We start from the raw sequence: 15640 nt of genomic DNA, 5'->3' as shown, positions 1-15640 counted from the left end.
TCCACTGCACTGTGCTTGGTGACCTTGGTGGGGAACGACTGCTCTCTGTCCTCCTCCCCATCAAGAGCACAGATCAATAACTGATGCTGGACAGGCTGCTGGCTTGGTAATGATGGCTCCTGAAACACCTTCAAGAGATTAACATGAAAACACTGATGTTTTTTCAATTTGTCAGGCATGTACAGTTCATATGTTACCTTGCCCAGGCGCTTGGTGATTTGGTACGGCCCCTGCCATTTGGCCAACAGCTTACAGTCACTAGTTGGAAGGAGCAGCAACACCCGTTGGCCTGGCAGCAATGTCCTGTCTCTGGCCTTCTTGTCATACCAGGTTTTCTGGGTGGCTTGTGCCATCTTCATGTGCTCTTGTGCTAGGGCAGTCATTTGTTCAAGTCTCTCTCTCATTGTGATCACATAGGCAACCACACTCTCCTGGTCTGTAGTCGGTTTCTCCCAATGCTCCCTCAGGAGGTCCAGTGGCCCCCTCACCTGGCGACCGTAGAGAAGCTCAAATGGTGAGAATCCTGTTGATGCCTGTGGCACCTCCCGGTATGCAAACAGCAAGTAGGGCAGCCACTGGTCCCAATCAGAGCCTGTATTGTCAACAAACTTCCGCAGCATGCTTTTAAGAGTCTGATTGAATCTCTCCACTAATCCGTCCGTCTCGGGGTGGTATGGGGTGGTTTTGATACCTTTCACTCCTAGCAACTGATAAACCTGCTGCAATAGTTTTGATAGGAAGTTGGTACCACAATCTGTAAGGACCTCTCTAGGCACTCCTACCCTTGAAAACAGTTGCAACAGACAATTGGCAACCTGTCTGGCCTTGATGGATCTCAGGGGGAAAGCTTCTGGATAACGGGTGGCGTAATCACAAATCACTAAGATATATCGCTTTCCTGATGAACTTCTTTCAAGGGGCCCCACTATATCCATACCTATTCTGTGAAAAGGTGTGTCAATAATAGGTAATGGCTGAAGCTGGGCACGGGCTACTCCCCTAGCTGATGCTAGCTGACATGTTTCACATGAAGCACAAAAATTCTTCACCTGGGTGTACATGCCTGGCCAAACAAACCTACTGGCAATTCTACTGATGGATTTCTGAAATGCTAAGTGGCCTGCCCAGGGTATAGAGTGCCCCAGCTCCATCACTTTCTGTGTAAGGCTCTGTGGCAAACCTAAGGCCTCAACCTGACCCTGCCGCTGGTAGAGAATGCCATTCTTAATCACATAGCTAGCCTCAGCTAAACAGTCCGCCTTACCCTGTTTCTCCCCCTCAACCTCTGATACTTTATCAAACCAGGATCTTAGTGTAGGGTCAGCTTGCTGCATTGCTGCTATGTCAGATGGAATGTGAAAATTCAGTGGCTGACTGGGCTTTGTCATTTCCTCACACTGTCCCCTGGCCGTAGCCAAAACCTTTTCCCTCCTTCTCTGAGCTCTGGATTTTGGTTGCTTGATCGGGTCTGCCTTCAACTCAGCATCGTAAAAAGGCAACTCCTCTAGAGTATTTCTTTTTTCCTGAGCTCTAGTGATTACCATGTTACATGCTGTAGCTGAAGGGTGGGGTTCTAGCTGCTGCTGTTCAGCCTCCTGACTCTGCACCTCCCCTGTGCCCTCTATGATAACCTGGTTATCCCCTTTTGTCTGCTGTATCAAGTCTAGCAGTGTGGGGACATCATTGCCAAGTATGACTGGATATGGTAATCTGGGCACTAATGTGACTGGCATGAGATAAGTCTGTCCACCTACAGTAAGATACACCTCAGCAGTGGGGTACACTTTCTCATCCCCATGAACACAGCAAATGTTGGACGTGGTGTCACTCCACAGCTCTCTAGGGACTATGCTGGACAGAACAACAGACTGACAACAGCCCGTGTCTAGAAGGGCCTCCTCTCTCTGACCATTAACTAACACTGGTACAGTGTGCACTTTTTGCTGAGCAGAGACTGGGTGGGTGGGTCTGGGGACTGAACATAACAAAGAAGGTTTACTCTGTCTGTTGGCAGGGCATGTGTGCTGTGTGTGACCCATCTCATTACATTGATAACAGCGTATGTCTGGCCTAGAACTGGGGAAAGACTTAGTGGCGTTAGGTTTACTGTAAGAGCTTTGCCTGGCACTGAATTGCTGTCTAGCCTGCGTTTGACCACCCCATTCACCCCCCTTGGACTTACTGCCTCCAGTGTAGTAGTTGTCACGGTCATATGCGGTTGCCCTGTTCCCGGATCTGGCCGACAGAAAAACCTCAGCAAGCCGGGCGGCCTCTCCAGCTGACTTTGGGTCACGTTCCCGGATCCAGACCTCCACTTCCGGATCCACCATCCTCAAGAACTGCTCCAGAATCAGTAACTCTGAAATGTCCTTCACCGTGGCGGTCTCTGGTTTGACCCATTTAGTAAACATGTCCTTCAACCGCACATAAAGTTCACGTGGGGTTTCTCCCCGATGAATGTCCAGTGACCGAAACCTTCTTCTGTAGGTGTCCGCTGTGATCTCATATTTGGCTAGAATAACTTCCTTGATTTTGTCGTAATCTTCAGAATCTGCAAAGTCCATGAACACATAAGCACTACGTGCCTTACCTGTGAGTAAAGGGACTAATTGAATAGCCCACTCCTCTCTTGGCCAATGACAAACAGTGGCCATTCTTTCAAAGGTTGTCAGGTAGTGTTCAATATCATCATCCTGGGCGAGTGGTATTAACCTGGGCTCTCTATGGATGGGTCGTGTCCTCTGTGGTGGTACAGGCTCACTTCGCCGTCTGGTTGACGCTCTTACATCTCCCCGATCCTCCTGATGGTGGGGGGTTCTAAGGTTCTCATTCTCCTCATCATCACCGCCATCGTTGTCCTCAGCGTCATCCTGACTGTTCACGCCGCCGTATCTCAAGTCATTCACCTGTGCTTGCATGTGCAACACTTCATGGTGCATCTTTTTCCATCTGTCCTCTTGGCGTGTAGCCTCTCTTTCCATCCGCTTATCTCTAGTCTTCTGGGCGAGTGCCAGCGACTTCACCAGGTCTGTCAACTCCTCCAGTTTGTCAGGCTCACTGGCTGCTGCTGCTGCTGCTGCTGCTGCTTCCTCATGCTGGTCAATTACTGGCTCCCCGTTATCTGGCTCCTCTTGCTGTGCTTGCTTCATCTCCTTTTCCTTTCCTCTGGTCATGGTGGCCATAGTTATGTGCTGTTAAGCACCCACCATTCCAGTGAGGCTGGGACCACTTCTTGACACCACTTGTAAGATTGCTCGAGCGGCCAAGGCAGCAAATCAGTGGAGACCAGTCCAGTAGCGACCTTTAATCCAAAGTCTTTATTTTTTCATCTTTTTTTTTACAATTTCACTGACAAGTATTGGGCACAACCTGTCAGCTCATCTCACATACCATAGACTGACTGCCTTTTATAGGTGGGTCCCTATTACCTGGCTAGCTCCTACCATTCCCCAGGTACCTCCAATATATTCCCACACCTATAAACATACAATACAATTTTCCTTAAAACACTAGACTACTGTATATGCACCCCCAATACATATTTACAATTCCCACTGAGCCTTCCAAATATACCCACCCCATAAACATGGTTCAATTAATTACAGTGGATGCCGATCTCCCCTCTCTCCACTTCCCACTTGGTATCACCCTCCCGGAACTAATAAATAGGGTGTGTGTTGCCGGAGGGAACTCTTTGGCCCGAACACCACACTGGGAAGGGGGGAGAACAGACAGAGGTAAGTTTAGACATCAGAGATTCCCATTCCCATTATAGTTGTCAATTTCAAAGTATGCTACTACTGTAGAGTCCTACTAATGTGGCCTTTCTGTTCTTTCATAGGTGTATGATGACATCAGTACCCCCGCACCTTCAGAGTGAAACACATTGCCCCCACCCCCCATAACTTCAATAAATGCATTTGTTACAATCTGTGTCTTTCTTTACATACAATACATATGCAGAGCTGTGTTTGAATATGAATTAGGTTTAGTAACGGCGACCCGTCGTTACAAACATCATACAAGCATACAAGCTAACTATTAGCCAAATTCGGCTAGCGCTCAGACGAATCCACTGAGAGAGGCGTGTCTAGTCCCATAGCTTGGGAGGACGAGGGTGCCCGTTCAGAGTATGGGAAAGTATCCCATTGGCTTAAACGACAGCAAATCACGCAAAAAAAGTGTCGCAAACATGAATACATGTCGGAAATCTGTCGGGTCAGAGTCAGACTGAATATAGAGCCGCTATGCTTTTCAGCATGCGGCTAAAAAATCACACCCAGTGTGAAGTGGGCGGTGTGGTCACAGTGGTCATCACAGTGATGGAAGTGATTCACTTAAAAAAAACATAAAAGTGTTTTTTTTAAGTGCATAGTCCTATTTATAGGGCTATGCACATGTGTCATGTGTTTCTATCCAATCACAGTCCTGAATAGAGTCATGGTGGCCAATCACGGTGCAGGGTTAGGGGGGTACACTGGTGGCCAATCACAGCGCAGGGTTGGGGGGGTGCAATTGTCCAAACCTCACATATAGGGGCGGTTGCACCGCCCAAAAATTATAAACTAGAAAATGTGCTCCTCCTATTTATTTATATTACATATTGTGATGTCACGTGAAGCTTGACCAATCCAAAAGATTAGGTGTTCACAGACGGACGGACACACACACACACACACACACACACACACACACACACACACACACACACACACACACACACACACACACACACACACGGACGGACGGACGGACGGACGGACGGATGGAGTGAAAACATACTCTCCACCATGCCTTCGGCCTGGCGGAGACAAAAAGGAGGTAGCAAAGGATAGACCCTTGGGGGACCCTGATCGTCAAGTATTTAGGTTAACCCTATATAATTGGTTAACTTGTCATGTGGTTTTATCTTATCTATGCACTAAATGTAATCCATTCATTTAAAACAGTGTGGGATGCAGCATACTTGTTGACGGCCTTCAATAAACATGTGTTTTTCATTATGTTTTTATGACAGGCACTTTCAGATACAGCCCTGACCAGGGTGGTCCTTCCCATGCCAATCCTGGTACTTCCTCCCCTGGTCATGACTGCACTGGAGAAGTAAGTTAACTTTATATTACATGAAATTATCATTACCAGAGCTGAAAAGTTCAAGAGTCTGTCAGATGAAAAATACATGTGCCAGCGATTTGCGTGTTTTTTGTAATTTTAAATTTAAATAAATTGTCTGACTGCGGTTTTAAACACATACGACAGATCTACCAGCAGAGAGCAGCAAATAGACACCTTGATCACCTCGCTGACCCCCCCCCCCCCCCCCCAAACAGGCTCAAACAGTCAATACGTCATAACCGGATGTGACGTTTTCGACAATCCCTGATCGGCCTTAAGTACGATGTGATACACGACGACGATGACTGTTAGTCACCCGGACTAAAGAAAATAGAAGTGGAGCCCTCCGTTCGTTTTTTATACCGTGTTTTTCCCTATTCTGGCCGAAAATGACCGGGGGAAAAAAAAAGAGAACCGGAAACGGAATCTCCGTCATGAAACCGGATCCCGGTGTGTGTGAAGTAAGTGGATAACGAAACCTATGATGAAAAATAAACAGAATAGCGCGATCACAGATTAAACAATGAAAATTCCAAAGAACGAGTTAACTCGTTCTTCAGAATTGCGGCACGCAAGCGATGGATTTGAAAAACAAATTAACTCGATCTAGGCAATCAATGTGTTAAGAAACCTTACATGAATAAGGTAAATTATAGGACATTTCTACATATTGTCGCTGTCAGGTGGAAACCTGTCCAAAAGCGTTACTTTTCAGGAAATGGAAAAATGTATTTTCCAATCAATCCAACGTAGTTATTATTTAGTCACACAAGCTCCTGTTAATACTTTTCATTGGTGCAATATTTATAAAACTCACAGTCACTTAACTACTTTCACTTATTTCTCCTCCAAAAATATCAGGGGAAAAAGCCGATCTACAAGCTTTTAAATCTGCATTTTTCGCAACTTTTACGCAACACTCTTGTACAACTAAGCTGCTAGGCCCTAGCAGCTTAGTCGTACAAGAGTGTTGTGTCCTAGCAGCTATGGCATTCATTTATGGGGGCGAAAAAAACTGAAAAAGTTGAAAAATGGAGATACAAGTTTTCTGTCGGACAGCAACAATATTAAATTACTAATTTTACCCTACTGCCTAATAATAACGGTTGATATTTACCAAGTGCAGGTGTAAAGGGGGATACCAGAATATAACCTCCCGCAGGTGTTATGGAGATAATTTAACAAGAAATCTGTGATGAAGCTAAAAACAACCCCTTTGACAAAGTGTTGCTTGATAGTGTTGCTTTTTTTACCCAGTTGAAAAATCTTTTCAACTGGGTAAAAAAATGGTTATGCAATTAAATTTAAATTCGCTTTTAATATCCCCGATGATGCTGCTGTCATCTGCTTCTTTTGCGTTCTCGGTTTTCATGTGGGTGGTCACAATATTTAATAACCCAAGTAACAAATTATATCCAGGGCTATACATTTTACTTGCCTGTTTGCCAGCGGTGAGTGGTTTTAATCTTGGGCAAATTAACCAGCTAGACAAATAGGTGACGTAGTTGATCAAGCAAGGGCTCAAGTAAATTACTTTAAGTGATTTAAGGGATTTCAGTTGATAATTGGCCCCAGGCAACAACACATTTTTAATGCTTTATTTCACATAGGTCAGTATAGAGAGCGAGACAAGAAACATGGAGAGAGAGAGTAGAGGAGTGGCATGTGGCAAATGGTCCAGCCGGCCGGAGATCAAACCAGGAACTCGCTGTCAGGCTTTAGAGCCCAAGTGGTATGCACCCTAACCACTTGGCTCGGGTCACCCATTTCCATACCTTTTTTCTTTGAATGAGTCTACAAGCTCCCCAAATTTCCCCAGGAATTGGTTCCATCAAAATCCTACTTCCATTCTTCACACAATACTGCTGTAGGAGCTTCCCTGTACCACAGTCTTAAACAACTGTTGGAGCAATAAGGGGTTGGTTTCGTGCTCACGGGCAATTGGGCAAGATGTTAGTGGGCAGTGTTACTTATTTGTTTATCTTGATGTCTACCATCTCATAGTTTCCCAGCAAATCCAGCGATCTAAACGGCTCCTACAGCATAACTGCTGGCTGTTTCAGCATGTCACTTCCATTCCCTTTATCCCAGACGTTGTCATTATTTCATATACCTGTAAGCTCACAGACTACCTGACCGTTTTAGACTGGATTGACTCGGCCCTTGTTTGATGTGACTGTAATGATCCATTAACAATGCGTTGTGTTTATGTGGAAACGTCCCATGATAGACGGCCTAACTGTACCTGCGGAGGTGCCGAGGAATGTGGCCATCTTTGAGAGCCTCTGACAGCAGCTGTCGCGATGGCGGCACTGACTGGCCAGGTGTGTTTAGGATTCCTAGCACTTGAATGATTGAGCCAGGGGGGAGGGGGACAAGAGAGAGTAGAAAAGGGAAAGCCTGGAGTGTGTGTGTGTGTGTGTGTGTGTGTGTGTGTGTGTGTGTGTGTGTGTGTGTGTGTGTGTGTGTGTGTGTGTGTGTGTGTGTGTGTGTGTGTGTGTGTGTGTGTGTGTGTGTCGGGGGGGGGGGGGCTGTGGCTGCAGGTGAATTGTGTATTGCTCAGCCATCCTCCATGTCAGCTTGCCTTCACTGGCTTTCAATGGAGCGAGAACAAGGGGACAGAGTGAGGTACCTGGACGGCCCCCCAGTGATGGATTACATCGTTGAGAGCTGTGTTGGGGCAATGACTGCGAAACCCCCTTTCTGTCTTTCTCTCTCTCTCGTGCATCTAGTATAGCTGTGAGATCTGGTACTCTTCATATTCTCAACTAGAAGCAACTTGTATTTTCATTTTTTGTAACATTTGCGTTTCAACCTGGCGTCCTTACTTTAGCCAATAGGCAAACATTTTCAGAATTTTTCTACAAGCTTACAACAAGCCATGTGGACCATAGGTGAGGCAGCCGATGTACAAGTACACCCCCTAACATGACACAAGTATGTCATATAGGGACTTAACCCCAATACAACCCTCAATGCTGAGTGCAGAGCATGGAGGTAATGGCTACCAATTATTTATAGTTTTTAGCGGCGCTAGCCGCTCTATACCTTTAGGTATAGAGCGGATATTAGCCCTCTATACCTGGCTTTTGCGTCAACGTTCTGATTGGTCAGGCTCGCCAAGGTTCTGATTGGTCAGGTCCGTCAACGTTCTGATTCGTCAGGTCCGTCAACGTTCTGATTGGTCAGGTCCGTCAACGTTCTGATTGGTCACTATTCATGACATCACTATGTTACTAGTATTCATGACATCACTATGATGTCATGAATATAGAATTAGACATTCAAATGAATGACTGTTATTATAAATCATGTCCGAATTGTAACACGAAGGTCATTGAAAGGCATGAACAGTTATACTGCAGAAGATGCAACAACATTGAAAGCTATAATTACAGATTCGTGTTGAAGGTTTTAATAAGCGTTGACGGGTCTGATTGGTCAGACCCGTCAACGCTCTGATTGGTCAGACCCGTCAACGCTCTGATTGGTCCGACCCGTCAACGCTCTGATTGGTCAGACCCGTCAACGCTCTGATTGGTCAGACCCGTCAACGCTCTGATTGGTCAGACCCGTCAACAAAGTGATTGGTCAAGCTTCACGTGACACATGGCTATAAACACATTATAAACACATATCGATGACAAAATGTATCAAAGGCGCCGCTACCTTCACACAGGGTGTGATTTTTATACTTTGGTATGACTCTGCCGGGGATTGAACCCCCAACCTCTCAATCTCAGGGCGGACACTCTAACCAGATGGTCAGTGAACAGGTGACACTTTGTGAGTTTGTAGGTTATATTTGAAGTATATTGGGCTTTCTTTGGGCAATATTGCCTTTTCAACCTCTTGCTAAGGCTTTTGAAACTCACACGCGAGTGTGTGTGCGTGCGTGTACCCCATTCTCCATCTCTTCTCCCCAACCACCCCTCAGTAACCCACCCTGTGCCCCTCACATACCTTGCAACTTTTTCCCATTGACTTTTCTGTCTGTATTCCCTCTAAATGTGTGTCTGTGTGTATGTTCGTATGTCTCGTCTGCATTTGTGTGAGATTGAGTGTGTGTGTGTGTGTGTGTGTGTGTGTGTGTGTGTGTGTGTGTGTGCGTGTGCGTGTGTGAGTAGGCTAATTAAACCATGGCAGCCATATGTGTTAATGAGCTCCCTCATTAGGCAGTAGCTCTCCTCGTTAAGGAGAAGAGGCGTCGCTTGTAGGAGGAGGAGAGAGAGCAGAGAGGGCCTATCTGGAGCGCCCGCTGAGCACGCTGTCCCACACTCTGAACAGGGGATTAATGTACGAAGGGCCAGGAAGAAGGCAAGAAGTGAGAGAGGGGGAGGGAGCGATAGTGGGATGGAGATCATATCACAGACCAAAACCATGCGCCTCCAAAAAGGATGTTTTTTCTGAGGAAGGAGAAAATAATGAATGTTTTCCAACTGGTGGCCATGTTTTGGGCAAGTTATACAATGGAGTATAAACAGCTTTTAAAAGGCCCAAGGGGTTTGAATGTCACTCAGCACACACAGGCAACCAGGGAAAGATTTATTGAAAGATAAAGAGAAACTTACCAAAACTTGTTTAACTTGCAAATATGACTTGCATATCAGACTCTTAAAAGAGGTCACTTACAGTATATAGTGTGTGAATCTATTCTGATGCTGTGGAATCAGTGCAATCTCATCAGTGCATTTAGTTATTTTGTATTTTTTGAACGACACTTGGTACGCCCGGTGTCAAGAAACAGAAGCATTATTACTTTCTAATAACATTAATATATTTTTGTAAGATAGCATGTGATGTGTCAAATATGATGGTTTCCTATCACAGTGTGACCTAATTGCTAACAAGCTAGCAAGAGGATGAAGTGACACTTTGTTTGTTCTCCAAACAAGCATTATCACATTTTGCCATTACTTTCCTGTCTTCAACCATAACGCTCAGACAAACTGTCACTTCAGCTAGAGCATCAGGTGTGCGCTCTGTGCACTTTCATTCCCATTGCGCGACACTGCACATAAATATTTCAAGCCCTTAACAATCAATATTTCATTTCAAAATAGTAGTTTCAGTTCAAAACATCTCTTAAATTTGATTGATGAAATATTGTTTCAACATTTTTTTCATTTAACAAAGGTGCTTTAGTATACTTTTTAAACGTTTTTAAACATTCACCCATGGACCACCTGTAATTATGCCGAATGTGTGATACAGCAGTTACTGTTGTGAGAAACTCAGCAAGCTGTCAATATGTCTGCTCACAAGTGCAAGACAAATCTGTTGTACTTGATTGCGTTTCCTTCTCCATTTTTGTCCCTCTAGGCTTCCTCTACTTCAGAGGCATCGGAGGCTGGTCCTTCCCGTTCACAGCCTGGTGTGTCTGGCTGCCTTCGGTTTGGCTCTACCTCTGGCCATCAGCCTCTTCCCACAGATGTCCCAGGTCCTCCTTCACAACACCTCTCCTCTGTCCAACAATGCTATGTTGCTATACTCCACTGGTTCTTAAGCTTTTTAAAGTCCCCCATAACTCTGAGAGCGTACAAATGGAACCCCCTCAATTAATCTGAGATCCCTAGACTCCATTTGAGAACTACTGCTCTACTCTCAGTGGTTCTCAAACATTTTCATGTCAAGGACCCCCCAAATCTGGCCGCAGACCCCCATTTTTTGAAAGTCCCCATTTTTTGAAAGTCTACAAGCTCACAACAATCATGTTAAACCACAGAAAGGGCACAGTAAGACTTAAGTACAGTAAATACAAGGGCACAATAAATAAAACAGCTCTACGTTTTACACCTTTTACCATGCTTTATTTTTTAAACTTTTTGACGATCGCCTCACTCGCTCAGCTCTGCTGTCAATCCCACAAGCCTTTGCCCGGCATTGCCTCCTGCTTCCATAGAAATTGAAAAGGAAGCATTTAAACAAACACGAAGATGTTGAAGCCCACAGTGCAGTGATGTGGCCATTCAGCCACTTGCTTCGCTCCTGCCTAACAACATTGTATGCCCACAGCTGGGCTGCCTGGCACCGTGGGAAGAATCAGTTCTAGCTTGGGTTATGATTCTTATGAAACCTGATGGCACAAAGGAATGTTCAAGTCGCCATTGGACAGGGATCCCACACTGTTATTAGGCTCTTATGTCTTGTTTCTAATGGTGATACACTGTTGAAAGTTTGCGAGGAAGATGACATAGGGGAGGCATAGAGAAAAAGAAGTGTTGGGATTTGATCCTGGCCTGTGCGTGGGTCCAGAGATGAGGGGCTTCACTTTTACTATTCTTTCTCAGACCTGCGCATCCTAGTATGGTAATTTGTGTCAGCGACGATGACAATGATGATGATAGAAAGATCTCTTGCTTAATGTGTTACTGAAGTAAAAGTATGCATGATATATACGTATATATGTGTATAACGTGACCCTTACCATTATCCATCATGTAACACAAGATAAATTATACACAGCCTTCTTTGCTTTTCTTAGTTCTGCTTCCTCCATTGGTTTCAGTGACTGATGTTGATGACTGAAGTCTTATGACCCCTTTAACGTTAACTAGTGGAGCTTTTCTGAGACTCTACCTTAATGAGCCGTGACTCTGGCTTATCCCTCTGCATTATGATCTTTCCATGCATTGCACAGAGCTCCCACAGAGCAGCCACTCAGGGCTCATTTATACTTCGTCGTACAACTATGTCGCTCGACAAAAATAACAACAACAATAATAATAATAATATTCAACTTACAATCATTTATTTTTGACGAGTGACACAGTCGTGCCATAAAGCATAAATTAGGCTTCAGCCATTGAAGCAGCCGACACTAGCGGGCAGAATCTAACTTTAGCATCAATACATGTCATTCAACTCAACAGGAGGGGCTGTGACGATTTCACTTCTTCTTCCATGTGTCTCTCGCTTTCTCTCTGTCTCACTCCCTCCCTCCCATTCCTCTTTGTCTCTCTGCCAACTGACTTGCTGACATGAGCCTGCCAGCGCTGGCTTTAAAATGTTTAGGATTTAATTACCGATGGAAATAACTCAGACAGCCATATGGCAAAAAACTTCAGACATATGTGCCGCCAACAGTCCTGTGAAAGGCAGGCTCCTCGTTCTGTAGCTAGTTCCTTGTTTTTCTCCTGCTAGTCCTTTTTGCACTTTTTTTTGCGAGGATACCAGACGATAAAAAAAAAAACTCCCTCCCCCCAAAAAAGCAATATGAATCCCCCCGCTCTTCTGCTCTGCTCCCACCGCTCTACCCCACCTACTCTCAATTTGTCCCACTTCCATGTTTCACACCTACCAAGATGTCTTGATTAGAATTCTGCCTCGGAGTCACAGCCATCTGTCTCTGGTTCAAATATTAGGAGTTGCTAGGCTCAAAATTGGACTTTAATCTGCCAAATTGGCTGCCTTGTCCATATTAGCAGCAAAAGCAGAATATTAAAGGCCTTTAATGAAACATTTAGTCTATAAATGAAACTGTTGCATATATTTAAGCAGCAATGTATGGAGATTACATATGTCTGTCACATTGTATATGTAAACATGCTGCATCTGACGTTACATGCCAAATATAATTTTATGCACTATTGACTTATTTTTTTCTGTCCCCCACAGATCAATGTGAGTCAACTGGAGCCAGAGATTGCCATGGCAACTGATTGTAAAATTGTGACATACAATAAGGGGCTTTGAAGGATCCATTTAGCCAAAACATGTAGGATGTGTCTGCAACACAACGCATGTGTATGCAATGGAAGTTGGCATAGACCCATGCTAAATACAGAGCATCACTTAATCAGGTAAATGAATGGAAATAAATGTTTTTGTCATTTAGGGCAATAAACCCAGATTATGTTATATACAATAATGTGTACAGTTATGTTTAGACTGAAATTGATGCCAAAGAGATAAGAGTAAGAATCTGGCATATTCTCATGCAAAGAAATGTAACAAAGATATTATGTACAATTACATATAACGTGCTGCTAATTCATATTCGTATATAATATTAATATTACTGCATTGTCAGAGTGTTTAAAAATATATATGTTTATATACAATACCCTTATTAATGTGATACATTTTCGTGTTTCATGGTTTTATAAAAATGTTTCACTATTATAAAGTAGGAAACTGCTCATAATTACAGCATGTGTTGTTTTATAACCAGTGAGTGGACCAAAAATAAACCTCTGAAGCAGAGGAAATCAACACAAACTGTAGATTATGTTCTCAAGTTTTAGGATTTCACTGACAAAGTTTGGCTTCTGCCAGTTCAGATAAACTGAGTCATTCAAGAACTTCAAATCCTAGGGTACACCTTGATGTGATGCATTGTGGAAACTGCAGGTCAATCAGGGTTTAGTTTAAGTGAAAAGATTCACCTTCATTTGAGTGACTTCCAAAAAACAGCCAGGTGAAAACTAAGGAAGCCCATTCCTATCCATTGAATAAAAATAAGCCCTGAATTCGCCCCACAATCTCACAATTAATAATTCACATCATAATTATGAGACTTTTTTTTCACACAATTGTGACTTTGATCTCAGAGGCCAGTTTTCTTGTTGCAACTACCCACCTCACAAATGTCTGAGTTGCAATTGTAACAAAAAAAAAAAAGACAGGGTCTAATAAGGCTTAGCTCCCATACTGGATCTAGTATAGAACTTCATATGGCCAGCCTGTGATGTCAGTCATCTGCACGTTCTATCTATCTATCTATTAATGACATAAATATGACTCCAAATTGGCCTTATCCGATCTTTTTGAAATTTTAAGTTCATTATTTGAGAAAATGTAAAACCTGAAAAGAAAATGCGTGGATGTACTTCGTTCTAATCGGTCCAGCCTTTTTTAATTTGTGTGACACAGTTGTTAGAATTAGCTTCCATAGAAAACTGCTGAAGGTCTATGAAAGGCATTGGTATTTTCAAACTCAGACAACTACAGATGTCCAGACATGCAAGTCTTAAGTTGATTTGGTGTTATTATAGCCTTCGAATCACATTTCTGTACTTAGCCATGGGTTTTATGGCCATAGTCTTCTCCCTATAGCACTGACCTCATTGTTTTAACAATCTTTGTATATGTAATCATGCCTGATTCATGTCAACTTTCTCGCATGAGATGCTATCTTTTGCTGTAATCTGTGTGATTAGTTTGTTTGCTTGGTTGTCAAGGGGACACGGCACGCTAGGTTGCGGTTCAGGCCAACCTGACAAGACACCACATGATGGTGGATCATTGGAAGACGCTACACAGTAAAATCCTGAGTTTTAGATGGATAAAATCACTCTAAGGACTGTGTTTTTTAGGTGTGAGTAGTGGCAAACAGTGCTAAAGGGCTAGTGCTGAGACATCCTAAATTAAACCTACTTAGAAAACATGGTTCATGCAAGTCATTATTGACAAGTGTTTTGTTTGTTGTGAGCATTTGTCAATAGCATTTTCTATTATGACAATTGAAGAATAAGTTACCCTACGTTTACCCTATTTTCTAATTGATAAGTTTCACACCGATATGCTTTACATTGATTATAGAGATGAAAATATCTGGTTCATTGCTCAATGTTTCAAAAACTGAATATCTCAAAAATGATTCAGTGTTTCTCTTTAAGCAAAGGTCAGTTAAATGTACTAGTACAGTAGCTAAATAATCATCAAGTAATAATCCACGTGTTGGTCTTTTTAATGTCAGGCAATGATTTTGTCAGAAGTAGGCGTCTTAAAAAAAAAAGAAAAGAATTCGATCAAATAAAAACTCAAATCTTGTCGTGTATGTCATTTGTAATCCAGTGTTCTGCTGCATTAAAGTAACCGGATCTGCTCAAAGAATGCTTGGACAGTCAGTAAAATGTGCATCCGTGTAATTTTACTAGTTAGAATCCCTGTTGTAATATCAAATCTCAGGTGGTTTTTAACACCTTCACTCACTGCTGTACATCAAGCGCTGATGCCATGGCTCCATCCCCCGCTACCTCACAACACTTCCTCCCTAGCCTCCTCTGTGTTCCTCCTCGGGAGAGAAGTGTTGTTTGTTCATTTTGCATTCCTGCTCCCTCGTAGTCCTCCACCTCCTCCTCCTACTCCTCCTGTGCTCTGTACTCCCCTCTCTGCTGACTCAGGTGACAGGAGACGCAACGTTTGGGGAGACAAGTGTGACTTTCGCCTAATTGTTTCCTTAACAGACAACTCTGAGAGGTGTGGTTCTTGTTAACCATGCACTTACCTCTCCAAGGTGTGATTGGAAATCACATCTGTTTGTAAAGGGGGAAGACTACAAGTCCCCAAGTTTCATGCTTGTGAGCTACTGTACTGCTAAAGATCCCTCTTTGGTGCTGTTTGTTTGAACAATAAGGAATGCGGAGCTTTTTAACCATGTATTTGCACCTGCAGGGCGTATTAGATATCCAGGAAACTCAAAACAAGGCATCCGGCCCCTTTTGGAAGCACAGATGTCTCTAGTATTGTGGGCCGGGGTACTTTTTCTAAGAGAATGGTAGCACTGACGTTTTTAGCATGC

The 15640-nt window shown here is 43.6% G+C and overlaps 1 protein-coding gene across 1 annotated transcript in view; it reads left to right on the top strand.

Moving 5' to 3' along the window:
* sfxn5a (sideroflexin 5a) overlaps nt 1–15637 on the top strand; it is a 35343-nt gene extending 19706 nt beyond the window's left edge. The window contains exons 12-14 of the mRNA XM_084045264.1: nt 5018–5103; nt 10438–10555; nt 12733–15637. Of these exons, the coding sequence (XP_083901390.1) occupies nt 5018–5103; nt 10438–10555; nt 12733–12810 (282 nt within the window). The 3' untranslated portion in view covers nt 12811–15637. The remainder of the gene's footprint in view (nt 1–5017; nt 5104–10437; nt 10556–12732) is intronic.
* The last annotated feature ends 3 nt before the right edge of the window (nt 15638–15640 follow it).

The sequence above is a fragment of the Gymnoscopelus microlampas genome, assembly GCF_963454915.1.
Source record: "Gymnoscopelus microlampas genome assembly, chromosome: 20".
NCBI lineage: Eukaryota > Metazoa > Chordata > Actinopteri > Myctophiformes > Myctophidae > Gymnoscopelus > Gymnoscopelus microlampas.
Note: the sequence above shows the minus strand (reverse complement) of the source record. Positions and strands in the feature narration are given on the sequence as shown.